The sequence below is a fragment of the Chlamydotis macqueenii genome, chromosome 2 (assembly GCF_036417535.1).
Source record: "Chlamydotis macqueenii isolate bChlMac1 chromosome 2, bChlMac1.mat, whole genome shotgun sequence".
Classification (NCBI taxonomy): domain Eukaryota; kingdom Metazoa; phylum Chordata; class Aves; order Otidiformes; family Otididae; genus Chlamydotis; species Chlamydotis macqueenii.
The window spans coordinates 87,179,321-87,196,314 of record NC_141557.1 but is presented as its reverse complement, the minus strand read 5'-3'; the positions used below and the strand labels follow the sequence as shown (position 1 = coordinate 87,196,314).

At 36.5% G+C, this 16,994-nt stretch overlaps 1 protein-coding gene across 4 annotated transcripts in view; it reads right to left on the bottom strand.

The window, feature by feature from the left end:
* The window catches only part of SEMA5A (semaphorin 5A), a 331,427-nt gene that overhangs the window by 185,116 nt on the left and 129,317 nt on the right, over positions 1-16,994 (bottom strand). For all 4 annotated transcript variants that reach the window (XM_086740401.1, XM_086740400.1, XM_086740399.1 and 1 more), the window contains one exon: positions 8,186-8,231. In XM_086740401.1, the coding sequence (XP_086596527.1) occupies positions 8,186-8,231 (46 nt within the window). The remainder of the gene's footprint in view (positions 1-8,185; positions 8,232-16,994) is intronic.

Here is a 16,994-nt window from a genome sequence, read left to right as displayed (position 1 = left end):
GTCAACAAGCAATGGCAGGGGATGCTATGGACCACACAGTGCCCTTATATTAGGTACTGATAACAAAGGTGTAACAAAGGTGTAAGCTGAACTCATCTCCTACATGTAGAACTACCCAAAAGCATCTGACCATTAGCCTAGCAGAACTGTCGAACGGATCTCTGCAGTCCTGGGAAACGCAATCCTTTCTGTGACTGTGAAGATATGTCTCTAAACCTACTATTTGAATTTGCATGGCATGCAAACTGTGGTTAAACTCAAATCAGTTGTTGCAGACTAAAACAGACAATGGAGTTCCATGTCAGTGTCTGTAAGCAAAAACCGACAGCCATGTTTGCAGACACAATCTCTTTCAAAGCACACTGCGTATTCCCTCTTTTCTAAATTTCTCAGCACTGCAGCATGTAGGTGCCAAAAAACCTGAAACTCTTCATCAGCAACTGCTTGTAGCAGACTCTCCACCTGGGCAAGATAATATAAGAATGAAGACGATCTGTTTTCAGTCTACATATAAGTATTTTCTGCTTTCATTTTCTGCACAGTCTGCTAACATTCTTGCACTTTTTCAGTATAGAGGCTACATTGAAAAAGGCTGATTCTCAAAGGAAAGCCTGTGTCCCTCCACAAGTATTGCCCTGTTGTCACAGAATACTGCTATAGTCCAGAATTAGCTGAAGGATGCCATGGTCCTATGCAGTCCAGATATTTGGAAAGCCGCAGCCTGATTTCTTTTCAAATAGATGCTACTTAGTGATTACTCTTGTGCAGCTATATTGGTATACTCATGTTTTTGAAAACCTAAACATGAGTGTCATCTTCTTCAGAAAAGATGTTTCCACAGTTCCTTTTAGTGCATGTAATGCAGTCTGGTGACCACCATACATATCAGGAAAAATTATAAGAAAGTGATAAATTATACCACTATAAAATCTACATCAACTGTTTCATAAATATCTCCTGGAAAATGCATGCACCTACCTTTTGACAACACTTCTATTTCTCATGAGAACAAATGCACTCATATTTTATATTCAGGTGATCCAGGCTTCCCCTTTATCTTAGAAACAAACCACAAATATTTAATAGCTAAAGAAAAGAGGAGCTTTACTCCAAGGGAAGTGAAAAAAATTAGTACCTATTTTTCTTCTTTACTGTGAAACCAGAACAGAAAATTACTGTAAACATACAAGAAACACAGCCTAACAAGCAGAGGTAAGAAAGAAAAAAGAGAAATAAAAAAGCTAAGTTCCTCTAGCTAAATGGATATGTTCAGACTCATTTGTCTGGAAATGCACTTGCACTTGTATTTCAGTACTGGCATGAAACAATGACAGATACAGCAAATAAATGAAAAATGACCACATCTCTGCCTGGCTTTCTTTTTATTCTCTTTTCCTCCATCTCCCAAAATACTAACACATACACTGATAAGTCAAAGCAGCAGCAAAGCCCTACCTATTTGCCAATATTCTTTTGCTCCACTTAGACATGTAGACTAAATCTACATGATAAATTTCAGCTGTACCGAAGGGTAGGCAATTACAAATTCTGGAGACTAAAACTTTCCAGTTATGTAGAAGCCAGGTGTAAATGAAAAACAAGCAAAGATGAGCAGAAGAGGAGTCATACATACAACTGACTACCTCATATGCCCAGGATGTGGTTGGCTTTCTGGTCCGCAAGCGCATGTTGTCATCTCACATTGAGCTTCTCATCCACCATCACTCCCAAGTCCTTCTCCTCAGGATTGCTTTCAATCCATTCTCCACACAATTTGTATTTGTGCTTGGGATTTCCCTCAAGATGCCAGAATTTAAAGTTGAATTAAATGCATGTGCAGGACCTTGCACTTGGCCTTGTTGAACGTCATGAGGTTTGCATGGGCCCATCTCTCCAGCCTGTCCATGTCCCTCTGGATGGCATCCCTCCCCTCCAGCACACTGACTGCACCACATAGCTTGGTATCATTGGCGAACTTGCTGAGGGTGCACCCTATCCCACTGCCCATGTCATCGGCATTGGTCCCAATACCAATCCCTGAGGAACACCGCTTGTCACCGGTCTCCACCTGGACATTGAGCCATTGACTAACTCTTTGAGTGAGGTCATTCAGCCAATTTCTTATCCACTAAGTGGTCCATGTGTCAAGTCCACGTTCTTTCTAGTTTAGAGACAAGGATGTCATGTGGGACAGTGTCAAATGCTTTGCACAAGTCCACATAGATGACATCATTGAAGCCATCATTGAAGCCTTATTTTCCATGTGCCTTAGCATAGTTTCCAGGAGAATCTGCTCCATGATCTTGCTGGGTACAGAGGTGAGACTGACTGTTCTGTAGTTTCCCAGGTCTTTCTTAATCCCCTCTTTAAAAAGGGAAGCATGTTACCTCTTTTCCAGTCAGCAGAAAGCTCACCAGACTGCCATGACTTCTCAAATATGATGGACAGAGGCTTGGCAACTTCACCCACCAGTTCCCTCAGGACCCATAGATTGATCTTATCAGGTCCAATGGACTTGTGCACCTTCAGGTTCCTTAGATGGTCTCAAACCTGCTCTTCTCCTACAGCGGGCAGCTCTTCATCCTCCTAGTCCCTACCTTTGCCTTCTAACAACTTAGCCAATATTGCTAGAGCAGTTGTCAGTGAAGACTGAGGCAAAAAAAGTCATTGACTACCTCAATCTTCTCCATATCTTGGGTAACCAGGTCTCCCATTTTCTTCTGGAGAGGGTATACATTTTCCCTAGTCTTTCTTTTATCCGGAACATACCTATAGAAGCTTTTCTTTTTGCCTTTGACATCCCCAGACAGATTTAATTTTATCAGGGCTTTGGCTTTCCTAAACTGATCCCTGGCTGCTCAGACAATTTCTCTCTAGTCCTCCTAGGGTACCTGTCCTTTCTTCCATCATCTGTCCTTGCTTGGTAAAAGGACAAGGCTGTCCTTGTTCTGTCCTTCTCTTTGGTAAAATTATTTCTCCAAAGTAGCTCCTTTTCTTGACAATTCATAGATCCAGTCTTGCCTTTAATTCTTCAAACACCTAGTTATATATACACACACACTTTTTTAAAAATATGTGTGTATATATAAACCCTAAACCTCAAGATGCCAGAATTTAAAGTTGAATTAAATGCATGAAAAAGAATTGCCAATCTTCTTAGCCGGCATAAAGAATTTTATTTTAATCTTGTGGTAAACCAGGGGCTAAAATTGCCTTTTAGAATGGACTTTGAGTTAAACGTATTTCTAACGGAAAGATGTATGGATTCAGCATGAGAATAAAATCTCAGGAGAATTATGTAACTACAAGAGCAGGTGAAATAGGCTCATATTCAACCTTCTGGGCATCTCAAACTGAGAACAGCCTTCATAGATGGAAGATTCAGATGAGAAAGGCAAACTCAAGCATGTGCCCTGTAAATGCCTTAGCAATCTGAGTTTATAAAGAAGTTCCTCTTTTGGATGAAGAAAATATGCATACGTTCTATCAGGTTTGTGAAAAGCTCATACATGCTGGCTTGTAAAATTGTTTATGGCAATTGTGGCATAAAGACTTTTATAAGCCAGCATATATTAGCTTTTCACTCTTTACAGTTACATCAGTAAACTTGTCATGTAGGCAGGCACAAATAAATGTTTGAATTTATAAGCTTTCTTTTCAAAGAATTTGGAAAAAAAAAGTTGAAAAATAGACACTCTAATGAGCCATCCTCTACACGATGTCAAAGCCTGACTATGAATCCTGACATTGCTAGATATTATATTTTTAAAAATATTTTTACAAACAAAATCTATTCACTTAAACACTAACGTTTAAATTTTTGCTTTGATACTTTAATGAATATAAGAGTGTTTTCAGGAAATCCAGCTTTCATCTTGGCCAATTCTTTTATGAATTATTCTACTGTTACTTGAGATGAGCAATAACAAAGCAAAACTCACAAAACAAAACCATGCACAGTCAGGCCTTCTGTGTCTGTGAGCCTAATATTGCTGTAGTGAGAGTTATAAAATATTTGTCCTTCTACAACCACAGCCCAATAAGTGCTACTTTCCTAATACATAATCATTAACACACGCATTGTTTCAACAGTCAGCTTTGAACAATTTGACTCTTAGGCTTCTCCAGCAAGAGCTTAAAAGGCTTTCACTCATTTTATTCTTCTTTATTCTACTACACAAAGGAAATTGCTGAGACACATCAAATACTGGTTTGCTACAGACACTGTCATATGAAATTTGCTTACTCAAACAACATGCTTTTCCTATAAAGTACAGCGCACAGAACCATGACATGTGGAATGACAACTTTGATGTACCCACAATGGGTAACGGATGTCTCACTGCTCAGTCCTAGCTCACGTTTAGATACACATCCTGTCTGACGCGGTCCAGTAGCACTCTAACCCTCACTTTTACAAAGTATTAACTTGCACTAAACTGACGGAAATCCTTTTAATACATGAATCTCTATTCTGCATTTCTTTTGTGAGAAATTGCATTTCAAACAGCTGGCTAGTTGGGTTTTGGTTTGTCGTTTCCTTTTTTTAAAGGAAGGTTATCTTGTGTTTCAAAACTATTTCCCAGGTATACATTTGTAGAAAACTTGACATACACATATTTTGATCTAAAGTAATTTTTGCAAAAGTTTGCAAACAAGGAGTCATTTTACTTTATTCCTTTTTAGAGAGTTTTTGTATTACAAAACGATCTTGCAATGTCTGATAATATTCCAAAACAATACTTTATTTATAAAATGTCTGTATTTTCAAAACTTTGAAATACATGGAAATTTGCAAACAAAAGAAAGATTTTCAAATATGTTTTTGCTATAACTAGAAGATTCTTACTGTTCCAGTTAACATTAAGCTTTTTATCTTCATAATAGCAGTGTGTGGACAAAGTAACGACACATTCCAACAGACGCTTAAGTATGATAGCTTAGGAAACTTGTTTTTACAAAGATAACTGAAGTGCATCAACGGTCAAGATTAAGTTTTAGACATTCCCTTTATCTTCCAAATAGAAAAGTATTATAAGAAAGATTAAACTGACGAATCAAACAAAAAAAAAAAAAAAAACCAAACCAAAGCATCAATGTAAAGAAAATAAACAGTTATAAAATTCTAATTGAAAACTGTAGAAAAGGAGGATTCAGATTGTTACAGTGATCTTTGCTTCCATGCTGGAAGTATTTGCTGTGAATGAGGAAAAGTTAGCAATTTTCCTCCTCCTTCAGACACACAACAGGAAAGATAGAGCTCCAGCAATTTTCTAAAATAATTAAACAACAAGTGTACAGGTTGTCTTGTTTCTAGACCTTTTGTATTTTTATTGTGCTACACTGAAAGCTTCTTGCAGCTAGCACTTCACCCTGTGCCTGTTCTTCCAAATGTGAAAACATAACTTTTAGCCTGTGAAACACCTGCATGCAAAGAAATCAAAGTGAGCAACATAAGTAGAAGAATTAAATTGGGTTTTTACATTATTATGATAACAACTGTGTGAAGAAAAAAAGCTGACAGAAAAGTTCTTCTGTCTGTACATAAAGTGTCAAAGTGTCCCTCAGCAAACAAATGCTACCTAGCACATACAGTTAAACTACAGAATGCTTTATTTCTCCTGTCAAATCCCATCATTCTCTTTTGCAATTATTTCATATAACTTTTACTTTGCTTCTCACTTTTGTTCCTACCTCCCTGAATCATAATAGTTTCAGGTTAGAAAGATCTGGAGCTTAAAAATACTGTAATTTTTAATTGCTAACTTGGTAAACTATATGTCTTCTAATCTTATGAAAAATATTTCTTTCACCACGTGTGAATGGGAGAAACTTCACATGTCCTAAACATGTCCTAAAGTTTCAGAAATCAAAGTTTTCTTGAATTACACCTGAGGTAATCCTATACAATATGTTGGGATGACTGGATTGCAGTTAGGATTCTGTTATTCAATAAAAGGTATCAGAAATGTCTGTAAATCTCAGTGCATCATTTAATAAATACACTCTTGGTTCTAGGTGGGTATCAGGTTGGTAGCTGGTTAAGTTTGAATTCCAAGTTTCCACAGAAATGGTTACTGTCTCTTTCATTACTAAAGCTTTCACAATTCCAGTGTGAGACAGGGACTCTCTACATGTCTTAACATTTCTCAACAAAGGCTGAGAAAAGTCGTGCGCCTTGACGGCTGAAGAGTTGTAAGAAGAGTTCAGACAAGTAACCACCAGTACGGACAGCAGCACTGACTCTTAATCCTGCCCTGGGGCACCTGGAGGGGCTCTTGAGAACTCTTTTAGGAATATATCATATTCCTTTTAGGAATATATCATATTCAGTGACATAATTAATATATCAAGATCAATTACTAACTGAGAACTACTACTACTACTACTACTACTGAGAATTACTAACTACTCCCAGCTTACTGTGCCTGAGAACTCTTTTAGGAATATATCATATTCCTTTTAGGAATATATCATATTCAGTGACATAATTAATATATCAAGATCAATTACTAACTTCATACAAGATTACAAGACAGCCTGAATGTGTTGTTGTAATGAGTTTGGGAGTCCTAAACAATACACCTTATATCCTGGCTTACTTGCATCAAAACAAAGGTTTCAGCCACCTCACAGCTGATTTAGAGCTGCCATAATGCGCACATCCAACAAAACACATATTTTGGATAAGGGCTGTCTAGGGGCACTCTAAAAGAATCTGAAGGGAAGCGAAGGGGAAGAAGAGGAAGAGAATATCTGTGAAGGACAAATACAAAGAAGTTATAACAGTAGATTTGAAAATAAGGGGAAAAAAAACTTGGAATACCTGGAGTAGGGGTAGTAAAGATATGCTGGTGAAAAAAAAAAACTATATGCTTTGGTTTTGTTTTAGAAATACGATCTCCCTAAAGGGTTGTGGAAAAAGGTTTGAAAATACAGGGGCAAACCAGTTATGCTACAGCACTGAAGATGCAACAAGAAACTTTCCCAAAAGTCAACTTGAGAAGACTGTTTAAAAGCTTCTGCACATTCATAAGACCAAAACCTAGTTACCTAGTGTAACATCAACAGTATGAGTTCTGTTCTCATTTTATATTTTTAGCTGACTGAGGTGGAAGAGTGTTTGCTTGAGTCAGTCAGCACAATTATAAAGCTCTGTAATCTACAGATTTCTTCCTCTTTAGTGAATTCAGCCTACTGATGCCTATCCTAACAGAGGAAAGCTGTGAACTCCAGTCTATTAATTAGCAGAATAAACTACCACAGCACAATCAGAGACCTCTGAGTGCAGCAGCCCAACAAGAATCTTCAGGACTTAATCCAAATTATTTGTCAGGATATTCAGTACGTCACATAAGGTGAAAGTAGACAGCCTGAATTCTAGATATTAAAAGTACTTGTTATGTCACAGGCCCAAGCACGAGCCACAAAATTGAATATTCATCAATGCTACAATTTTGGTTAATTATAAGCCAACTTCAGATCTTTTTACTAGTAGTCCGAACAAGTAAAGGAAGTCTGCAAGCCTAACTAAAGCACACAAATGGTGTTCTACAAATCACAAGGACAGCCTTACCTGAATGTATTCTACTTTTCCATATTCAACTGTAGACTATTACTTCATGAAATAATAGGCACAGCATTGAATCTAAAGCTAGGGAATTTTAAATTGCATAAATGAAAAGATTATGAAAACTCACATATTTCTATCTCCACATCTTAGTAAGCTAGCCACACAACATTTCTTCCCCGAAAATTTGCTGTTTCATTTGCCTAATTTGACTTTAGCAAGTGTGAATGAATTTTTTTTATTTATCATTGTTTAAAAAAAAAATCTTTTCTCAATAATAACAAGGAAATCTGAATACAGAAACCACACAACAATAAGCTGGAACATTTTTCTAAGAGAACATGATCTTCCTTCCTAGCTTCCATTTTTTATAAACCCACTCTAAGAAAACCATAACAAAGTAAGGCAACATCAGGTCTGTATGGCCTGGGACAAAGGCTAATCTGGAATTAAAATGGATAATATGACTTATATAATATGGGGCTGCAAACAGGACAGAACCAGATGCATACTTATCTGTAGTTATGAAGCTTATGAATATCTTTATTATCTGCTTTAAAACATCTGCTTACCTACATCATGCAGAAGAACTAAGAAAACAAATATAAAACATACCTGTATCAGAGAGAGATCCTCAAGCTGCAACCTGAAGAGGTAGTTTCTGGGGTAAAAAAAAAAAAAATAGTAGATAAAAATAAATTGTTATTAGTGTTTAAGTAAAGAAAAAAATATGTTACTAGTGTTTAAATAAAAATACTATTAATAAATGTAAAAGACAGGAAAAAAATAAAAAGTGATTGGTAGTCAAGACTCTACATTCTTTCAGGGACTGTCTTAACATACAGTCCTTTGGTTTAAGGACTAAGGCAATTTTTAAAACATATTTTCAGCTTGAAGGACTGGCTGCACACGAATAAAGGGGATATTTATACTGCATACATGTACATCTGAGTCATTACTCCAGTCTTCCTTTAGAATTAATGGGAAGAAATACTCAGTGCTTCAGCAGATTTGTATGACCAGTGTCAGACGTCTAAATGAGTACAAGAGGACAGGCAGATTAAAGCTGTCTGTTTCTCTCCACAATGATGGGAACCTTATACAATTAGCTCAGCCAAAGATACATAAATTTGAAGCAAAGGATTCCAGTATGATAGATTGTCTGTAGAAGCCACAGAGTTTTCACAATTGTGACTGAAGTCCATCATATTCAGTCTAATTTCTTTGAAACTCAAGGATTTTTTTCCCCACGTACAGCAGGAGCTACACATTAACCAAGTGTATTTTTCAAAAGCCCACGCTTTTATTGCAAAAGGATTTCTCACTTCACTTTCTCTACAGCACTATCACTGCACCTACACAACCTGGAAGGAGTTCAGGCAAACCATGAAGACGACATGACGCAAAGGCACTGCTTGAAACCTAGGGAAGTGATGGGTGAGGATACTCAGAAAGGTGAGTGTGCCCCACTGACCATAACCACTTCCGTCAGCACATACTAGTTAAATATATGTGAGCTATCACAACTCCTCCCAGCTTACTGTGCCTATCTAGGTAAAGCTGCCTTGTTGTACCTGTTCTGATAAACCAGCTCTGGTGGTGGCACTCATGGTATCAGTCCATGACCCTCAAAAATGAGCAAATACCACACCATGTTTGAACTGATTTCAGAACATCCTTCTTTAGTGCAGATTCTCTTTTGTGCTAGGTCTGCAATAAGGCTCTTCCATGTTCCATGGCCACATTCCTCCTGCCCATTGTTTTTCCTTCTTTCTTAGACAGAATATTTGTTATTAGCACAGATAAATCACCACAAAAAAAAACAAACCTAAAATACTTGATTTTGAGTCATTAAGAGAGCTGAAGTGGGAAAAGAAAACAGAACATTGTAGGACAAGGTTTACACAAAGCTTCATCCACAAGCTACATCTGAGTTGACTTGAAGGACTTTCACTGAAAATCAGGAAGCGATGCATAGTCTTTCTAAACTATTTACATTCTCTCTGTAAGGACAAAAAATACCTTCACATCCGCAAAATGTCTTGCTCAGAAATATTCAGCAGGGAACATAAATCCTTAGTCTATTCTTCGTCTCGTTGCATACAAGCTTCCTTCAACCATCACTGATTGTGCTACTTTCACTCCAGACATCAAAGGTAAAGAAACCTTCAACTTCACTGCTATCGCAAATCTTTTTTTTTTTCCACTCACAGAAGCAGAACAACCTTTTTCTTCCAGACAAATTGAACTGCATCCTCAGCAGGTATAAACTGTTTTCTTAACTCAGTGGTATCAGACTCACAGGAGTGGCACATAAATGCCCCATCTCACTCTACAAATAAATGCAGTCTCTGTTGCAGAATAGATGAGTACGCAATCTGGTCTCACACTTCTAGTTTTCAGGTCAGTACTTTGCATAGAGTCATGTCAATTTCTATCCATACTTCATAGTGAGATATCTACTGAAGATTGATCACTGATATGGCATTTTAAGACAGATTATGCCATTATTAACGTATTTTTATGATCTTTCCTACTGATGTCATTTCAGCCTATTAAAAGTTAAGCTATTGTCCCAAATTGTAAAAATTCTCAACTAATAAATACATAAACAAGTGTCATCCTTGAGAAAAACAGAGGCTGGAAGTTTTGTGGTTTTTTTTTTTTTCCCCTAGAAAATGAGATTTGTCTCTTATGCAGTAAAGCACAACACTTCTATCCATTAATATATCCAGTGTGAAATTAGAAATATTGACATTACAAGTGTTAGGGAGAGCAAAACGTCTATACTCATGTGAATGAGTCAAGAGCCAGAGCTCACTAGTGTACCTTTTTCAACTTCCTGTGGCTGCCAATAACCAACTAAAATATTATTTTCAGCTTCATAAAGCCAGCAGAAAGAAAACTGAATAATAAGAAAGGCAAGGTAAAACACAGTAAAAGCATTACACCTTAGCAACATAGAGATAAGCTGGGCAAACGTACAGCACAGAGTAACGGTGACTACAATGCTAGGACAAGTGGCAAACTAGCACTCCGAGAGCTATCCCTACCTAGATATACCCACTTCAGTAAAATTTACACATTTTACTGAATTACAAATACATTCTAAGGCACACTACTCTCACATGCAAGAACTCACTCAGAAAGCATATATATGAGAAAAATATTTTTAAGAATATACAAGTGTGAGAGTAAAAAAAAAAAATCACACTGGAAATACAGTATTAATAAAACTCTCAGTCCAAATAAAAAGTCAATGCCAACTTGCATGACACGTGCAGAGCCATTATGCTGTTCAAGAGAGGGGTGACAATATTTTTTTCAATGTGTTACTGAGATTATACCACAGTTTGCCATTTTTCAACCTCTGTTTAGCTTTATTCTAGTACATTTATGCTTTGAAGGCAAAAAAAAAGGATGTGAAATAAAAATGACTGAGTACATTTCTGAAGCATTGATACAGACCTCTTAGCACGTAGACCTGGCTCTTTTCCAGATATAGTGGTAATAAAAGCAAGACAAATACAACTTTATATGCTGGAAATTAAACTGATTTGACACTGGCAGTAATTGGTAAATCTGTTTCCATTTTGTGCTTAACGAATGAGGAAAGTAAATATGTTACATAAATCTGCAAACAGAAGGACACTGTAATGAGGAGAAAACACAACTAACTCTGAGATAAAGCAGCATCTTGTATTCCTTCAGACAGCCAGCAGGCAATAAGCATTTTGCTTTACATTCACAGCACTGAACAACTTTTCTAGCTGAACTATAACTAAAATCTATTAATCAAGAGCTTGCTCAAACCCAGTGACAATGGCTTCCACTGGTTAACAGCAAGAACTGAATGAAGCACCACAAAAACCAATGTTCCAGTCAACTCCTTGATAACATATTTTGATCTATTGCAGTGAATACATTTAGTATGACTACAGATAAAAGTACAAAACTAATCTTCTGTATGTTCCTAAACAAGTCCATGTCAAAAATCAATCAAAACACCATAAAGATTCACAAGTATAGCACGTTAGCAATGGTTGTTAAAACCAGCACTTTATGCTTTTCTTTAAGAAATGGCAAACTATAAAACATGAACGCAACAACAAATACCGTTGCATTAAACACAGACATAAATTAAAAGAACATTAAGGTGGCACATACAGCTTAGGAAAGTGTACTATAGATTAAGATTTTTTAAAATTCATAAGATAAAAAAAAAAAAAACAAAACCAAAAAAACACCACAAACCAAACCACCCCAACTTCCCATATGTATCTGCAATTGATAGCCCTAATCAATAAATAATGGTTGCAGCAAACTCAGAAACTCTAAGCATGACCAGATGTGCTATCAAATCTCCTGGAAATAAACCACTAGAATGCTCATTCCTGTGCAATTTTAAAAAACTATTGCACATGAAAGAAGAAAATTGTATTCAATTTACTGAAAGGAAAAAATATTAAGACTGAAAATAAAAAGTATAATCTCTGTAAGAATCAACTATTAAGCAAAGAGTCACAATTCCACAAACAAGATGAGGAAGTTTTGGTAAAAGCCAATTCTAGTTCTGCAGTGTAGTAAAATACACAGTTGGAAATAAAGGAAAAAAAAAAAAAAAGAAACAAGAATAGGAGGAAATGAGATAATCAATATAAATAAAAAATTATTATGTAGAACATTCATTTGGTTATATTAAGATATGATAAGAAAAAATATGTGAAAAAGCTAAGGATGATACATTGGAAATAAATCTCAAAGTGGTCTAGTTGAACCATTACATGAAAATGGTCAAATTACAATAATGAAAAGTAGAACGGTAAGTCATTTTTGTCTGCATTTTGCAGGAAATAGAAGTCTCAGGAAATGAGAATAATGAAATAAGTAGCTTACCGATAAATACTAAAGATGTGAAAACAGCATATAAACAGAGAGAAATATTTCCACACTAGCAGGTCATACTAATTCAAACTAAAAATTATGTTGAAGTAATTTTGTCCTAGGAATGAGCTTAAAAAACCAGAAATTTTAGAGACACCTTTTGTGGTCTCTTGCCCTACAGTAATCAACTTTGGCACATAAAGTTGCTTGAGCTGTTTTGTTTTGTTTTGTTTTTTTTTCCAGGAGAGGTGGGCAGAAGGAGAAGGTAAAGAGTCTAAGGGAGTGAAAGTTTGGACTTTTGAAATTATTTTATTAAGAAAAAAACTGCAACAACAGAGAGATCAAAAATTATGAAGTGATCACATTAATGCTAAAAGTACTTAAAAGGAATGAGATACTAAATTAGATGGTCCACATTTTCAAAGCCAGCCTTGAATTTCCCTCTTGTGATCATGCTGTAGTACTCCAGCATGAGCCATTTGTTTCCACCATAGCCTCTCCCTTCAGTGGAAGGTCACTGCACATGGGAAATTTGAAGCAGAATGGATTCCAAGATAAGCACATGATGTCAACACATCTCTGTATAAAACGCAATCCTGCTCCCATCAAATTTCGAGAGGTGAAGGTCACATGCATAGTATGCCTCATTGCACTGTTAAACTTTCTGACCGTACTCTTGGAATGAGGACTGAAACCCACAGTCCTACCTAGCATGTGAGCAGCCCTCTTACAAGATGAGTGGAGCCACTCAAATAGGCACTGCAGGAACTCACAAAAGGCACCAAGGTTTCAAAGGCAGGGGACTGCCGCTCCAGGTGGTACCTCTCTAGGGTTTCTTCTATATCATGGTTATCAGCATCTCGCCAGCTGGTAGCTCCCTGCCCTGCATTTCAGTGCCATAAAGGTACGCACAAGTAGACAAGTTCAGCAAGGACCAAACTGCTGGCGATGTAGGACAGAAATCGTATATTTGGACACTCATGCAGAAGAAAGGAGTGCTAACTGACATGAGAACACAATCTAACCAGGAACCAAGAGAAGGCATAAATTGCCATATTCTGCAGCAAGAAATGTACTACTGCTAGCACATGTACTACCACTAGCACAGATCACATGTGTATACATTAAATCATGACTTCAATTAAAGACAGGTACCTTCAGAATACCACTCATCTGATGTAATTTCTAAAGATGGCTTACACTGAAATAGCAGTTTTCTCTGCCAAAGAAGTTCCATTTACCTGTGCCATTTCTCTTTTCATCTTACTCTGAGTCAACTCCAGGGCTCCTCTGATGATGCATCATGTTAGTTTCACTAATTAAAATGGCAAGACATTAAATCAGCACAAGAAAAAGTAATTTTTGTGGCATTAGTGAATTGATTAATGTTACTCTGCATCCAGATTATGACCAGAGCTGGTCCAAAGGAGGAGAAAAATGTATAGTGGAATAAGGCATGAGCAGGAGAAGTACAAAGCATTAGCTTTAAAAAAAATATTTAGGAACCCATTAGTAAGGTATGAAAGAGAAGCAGTAGGGGGAAAAAGACCTTCCTCTTTCCGCAGCAGCAGGATGATAATTTCTCTTAGATTTAACATTAAACCATACCTTAGATTAGATCAGATCAATCAGTGGAAGGACAGACATTGATTACCCTGAACCAAGTGTTAATTGAGCAATAAAACCCAGATGGATGTTCAAAGACCATAGCACTAATTCCTGGTGCCTGCATATTCTCCCACTGTGTTACACTCAGAGCATCTCATTAACAAGAAGCTCTCAGATTCTCCTGCTGGGAGCAGACAACAGCAAGAAGAAAACCTGTACAGTTACTTATTCCCTGTTAATGAATCCTTTAATTTGCCTTTCTGTTATTATGGCAAGTAGTGGTAATGGTTCAAATTAACGTTCTCAAACACACACCTAATTAAGCGAAAGGCATACTGTTACAGTCCTTCATCAGCAAGATAAGGAGTGACTGAGGCAATGAGCCACCTCAAAGCAAGTTATAATCCTCAAAGCAAGTTTAATTAACTTGCAGGAGAACATACAGGAGAAAGCCACCGTTATTAGGATGCTCTGTGTAAAAAAATAATGCAAGATATGTCTAAATATACATTAGCCAATTTAAAAAAAAAAAGAAGTTGAATAGCTTTGAGACCCATTTCTGATAAGTAACTATACAATTCTGAAGTACAGCTGAACTAGCCCAACTTTAATTTTAAAAAATAAATTACCACATCTTAAGAATAAATTCCACCTAGGCTCCTATCAGCTCATAATTTCTAGCACAAGAGGCTTGGGAAGAGGAGGATTACTTCATTTTTCCTTTAAACAAACAAATTTCTTCTGACATAACTCTTCTTGCTTGGTCTGAATAAAACCATTAAGAAAAAAAATAATTTTAAAAGTCACACAAAAAAAAAAAAGAGAAAAAATAATGTATTAAAAGGAAAATGTAACTGAAACTCAATATTTTTGCCATAACCTACTGAGTTTGAGACACGCACCTAGTTGACTTGTATTTTACCAAAAATGGCTGGAACACTGCTAACAATTTTTGATTTATAAAAACTAGAGCTGATAAGTGTTTAGTGCATTGTCAGGGAAGGAGAAGAAAAAAGGCAATACACAATTTGCCAGGGCAATTCAGACACTGCAGTATCCTTCCCCTGAGCTGGTCTTTTCCCCCGCTCAATTGACCTTTCCAAGAGAAACAAAGAAAATACTGCAGGACATAGGACAAAGTGCTTCCACATAGGAAAAGGAGGCAAGGTTGTTCTTGGGGAAATCCATGAATCTCTATGCTTACTGGTATTTCAAAATATAAAAATTATTACCATATAAATTATCACTAAATAACACACAGAGAAACATTAATCTCAATATCTTATCTTATTTATCTTATAAGATAAATAAGCAGTCTCTCATTTCCTTGAGTTTACTGAGAAGCTAATGCCCTAAGAGTAATCCTTCGCTGATGACATTTAATTATAAAAGTAAATTCTCTCCTGCCATATGTTTTGGGTTGGGTTTTTTTTTCGAAGAAAATAAATGAATTCCCTAAAAGGTTTCAGATTGCAACAGAACTCATTTATTTTTATCTACCAGGTCATATGTGATGTTAAGAACAATGCCTGGGGCAAATTTTAAAGATACAGTTTCATGAGAACATAGCTACTTTGCCCTGCTTCAAAAGCCAATAGTCTTCGGAATGCTCTAACAACTGGTTTACATCCATATTGAATTTTCTCTGTAGAATTTTCTCTGTAGAGTGTTTCTCATTAATCTATTTTCTTCTTTCTTTTTTCCATTTTACATAAATGTATAATCTCACACAATTTAGCACATACCTATTAAGAAAAAAGTTCCTTTTATATTAACTTTATACCAAATTGACATAAGACTGAAAAATTTGTCATATTCTTCAAATGCAAATTTCAAAACCCAGCAACTATAATAAAAATCACTCTTATTCCGTTAATTCAGCTACATAAATTGAACTGTAATCTTTGCTTGTCTCCACTATGCACTTTGGGCTTTTTGATGAAAGTCAAGCAAGATTAATTTCTCCCTCTGACTTTTCCTTTGTCTGTCCCCACCACCTCCTCCCCACTCTTCCATTTCTGAAAGCTATCTAAATGAATTTTTCTACATGGACAATTTGTCCAAAAATGTTCCAGGCAAGCAGGACAACCGTAGGTTGTTACTGAGATACAAGCTAACTCATCTGTCATTTTAGAAGATGTTCCTCTCCCTCTGAAGCCCTCGTCAATGGTATACATATATCTCCTTTTGCCCAGCAGATTGAAAGAAGACCAAATGACACTGGTTTAAAACAAAAGTATTACAAAACTTACACTTCAGATTCAATATATGTCATTAAGCAGACTTGTTACATTGGAAGGCATTAATGACTGTCAAGTGACTCTGACACAAAGACTAATTCAAACCTTGTTAAACTCCTTTCACAATTAAAACATGAGGTATAATTGAATCTGTACTGTAATATTCAGAAACTAAAGCAGTCACTACTAGAAGGCATTGGACTTCTTGGTAGGAAAGGCATTATGAGTGTGACCTAAGAAATAAAGACACTCCCCACAGTTGAAGTACATGATTTATGAGGAATTTGAAAGGTGAACAATAAAATGGGTTGCAGTTACTTCTTTCTATTGCATTCAGAGAAACATGACCATGTGTAGTCTAGAAATAAACCAGACTGAGCCAAAACCAAATTTCATTGGGACCAGCAGCCTCTCTCCCTAATGTGGTTGGTGGGAGAGGGAAAGGGGGCAGGGGTGGCTCTAAATCTGAGGCAAGTTCTCAGCATAATGGAAATATATTGCCAAAAACACAGGGTGGATTGAACGATTGAATTGAAGGTGGGTGCTAGGATTGGAGTAGCAACATTTGTAGATTGCTGCAGATGGTGTAAGGAAACTAAAATAAGGCTAGGAGACTCTGAATTAATCAACTTGAAACCTACAGGAGAACTGAACTGAATATTTTGCAGAACAAAATAAAATATCAACCAGAG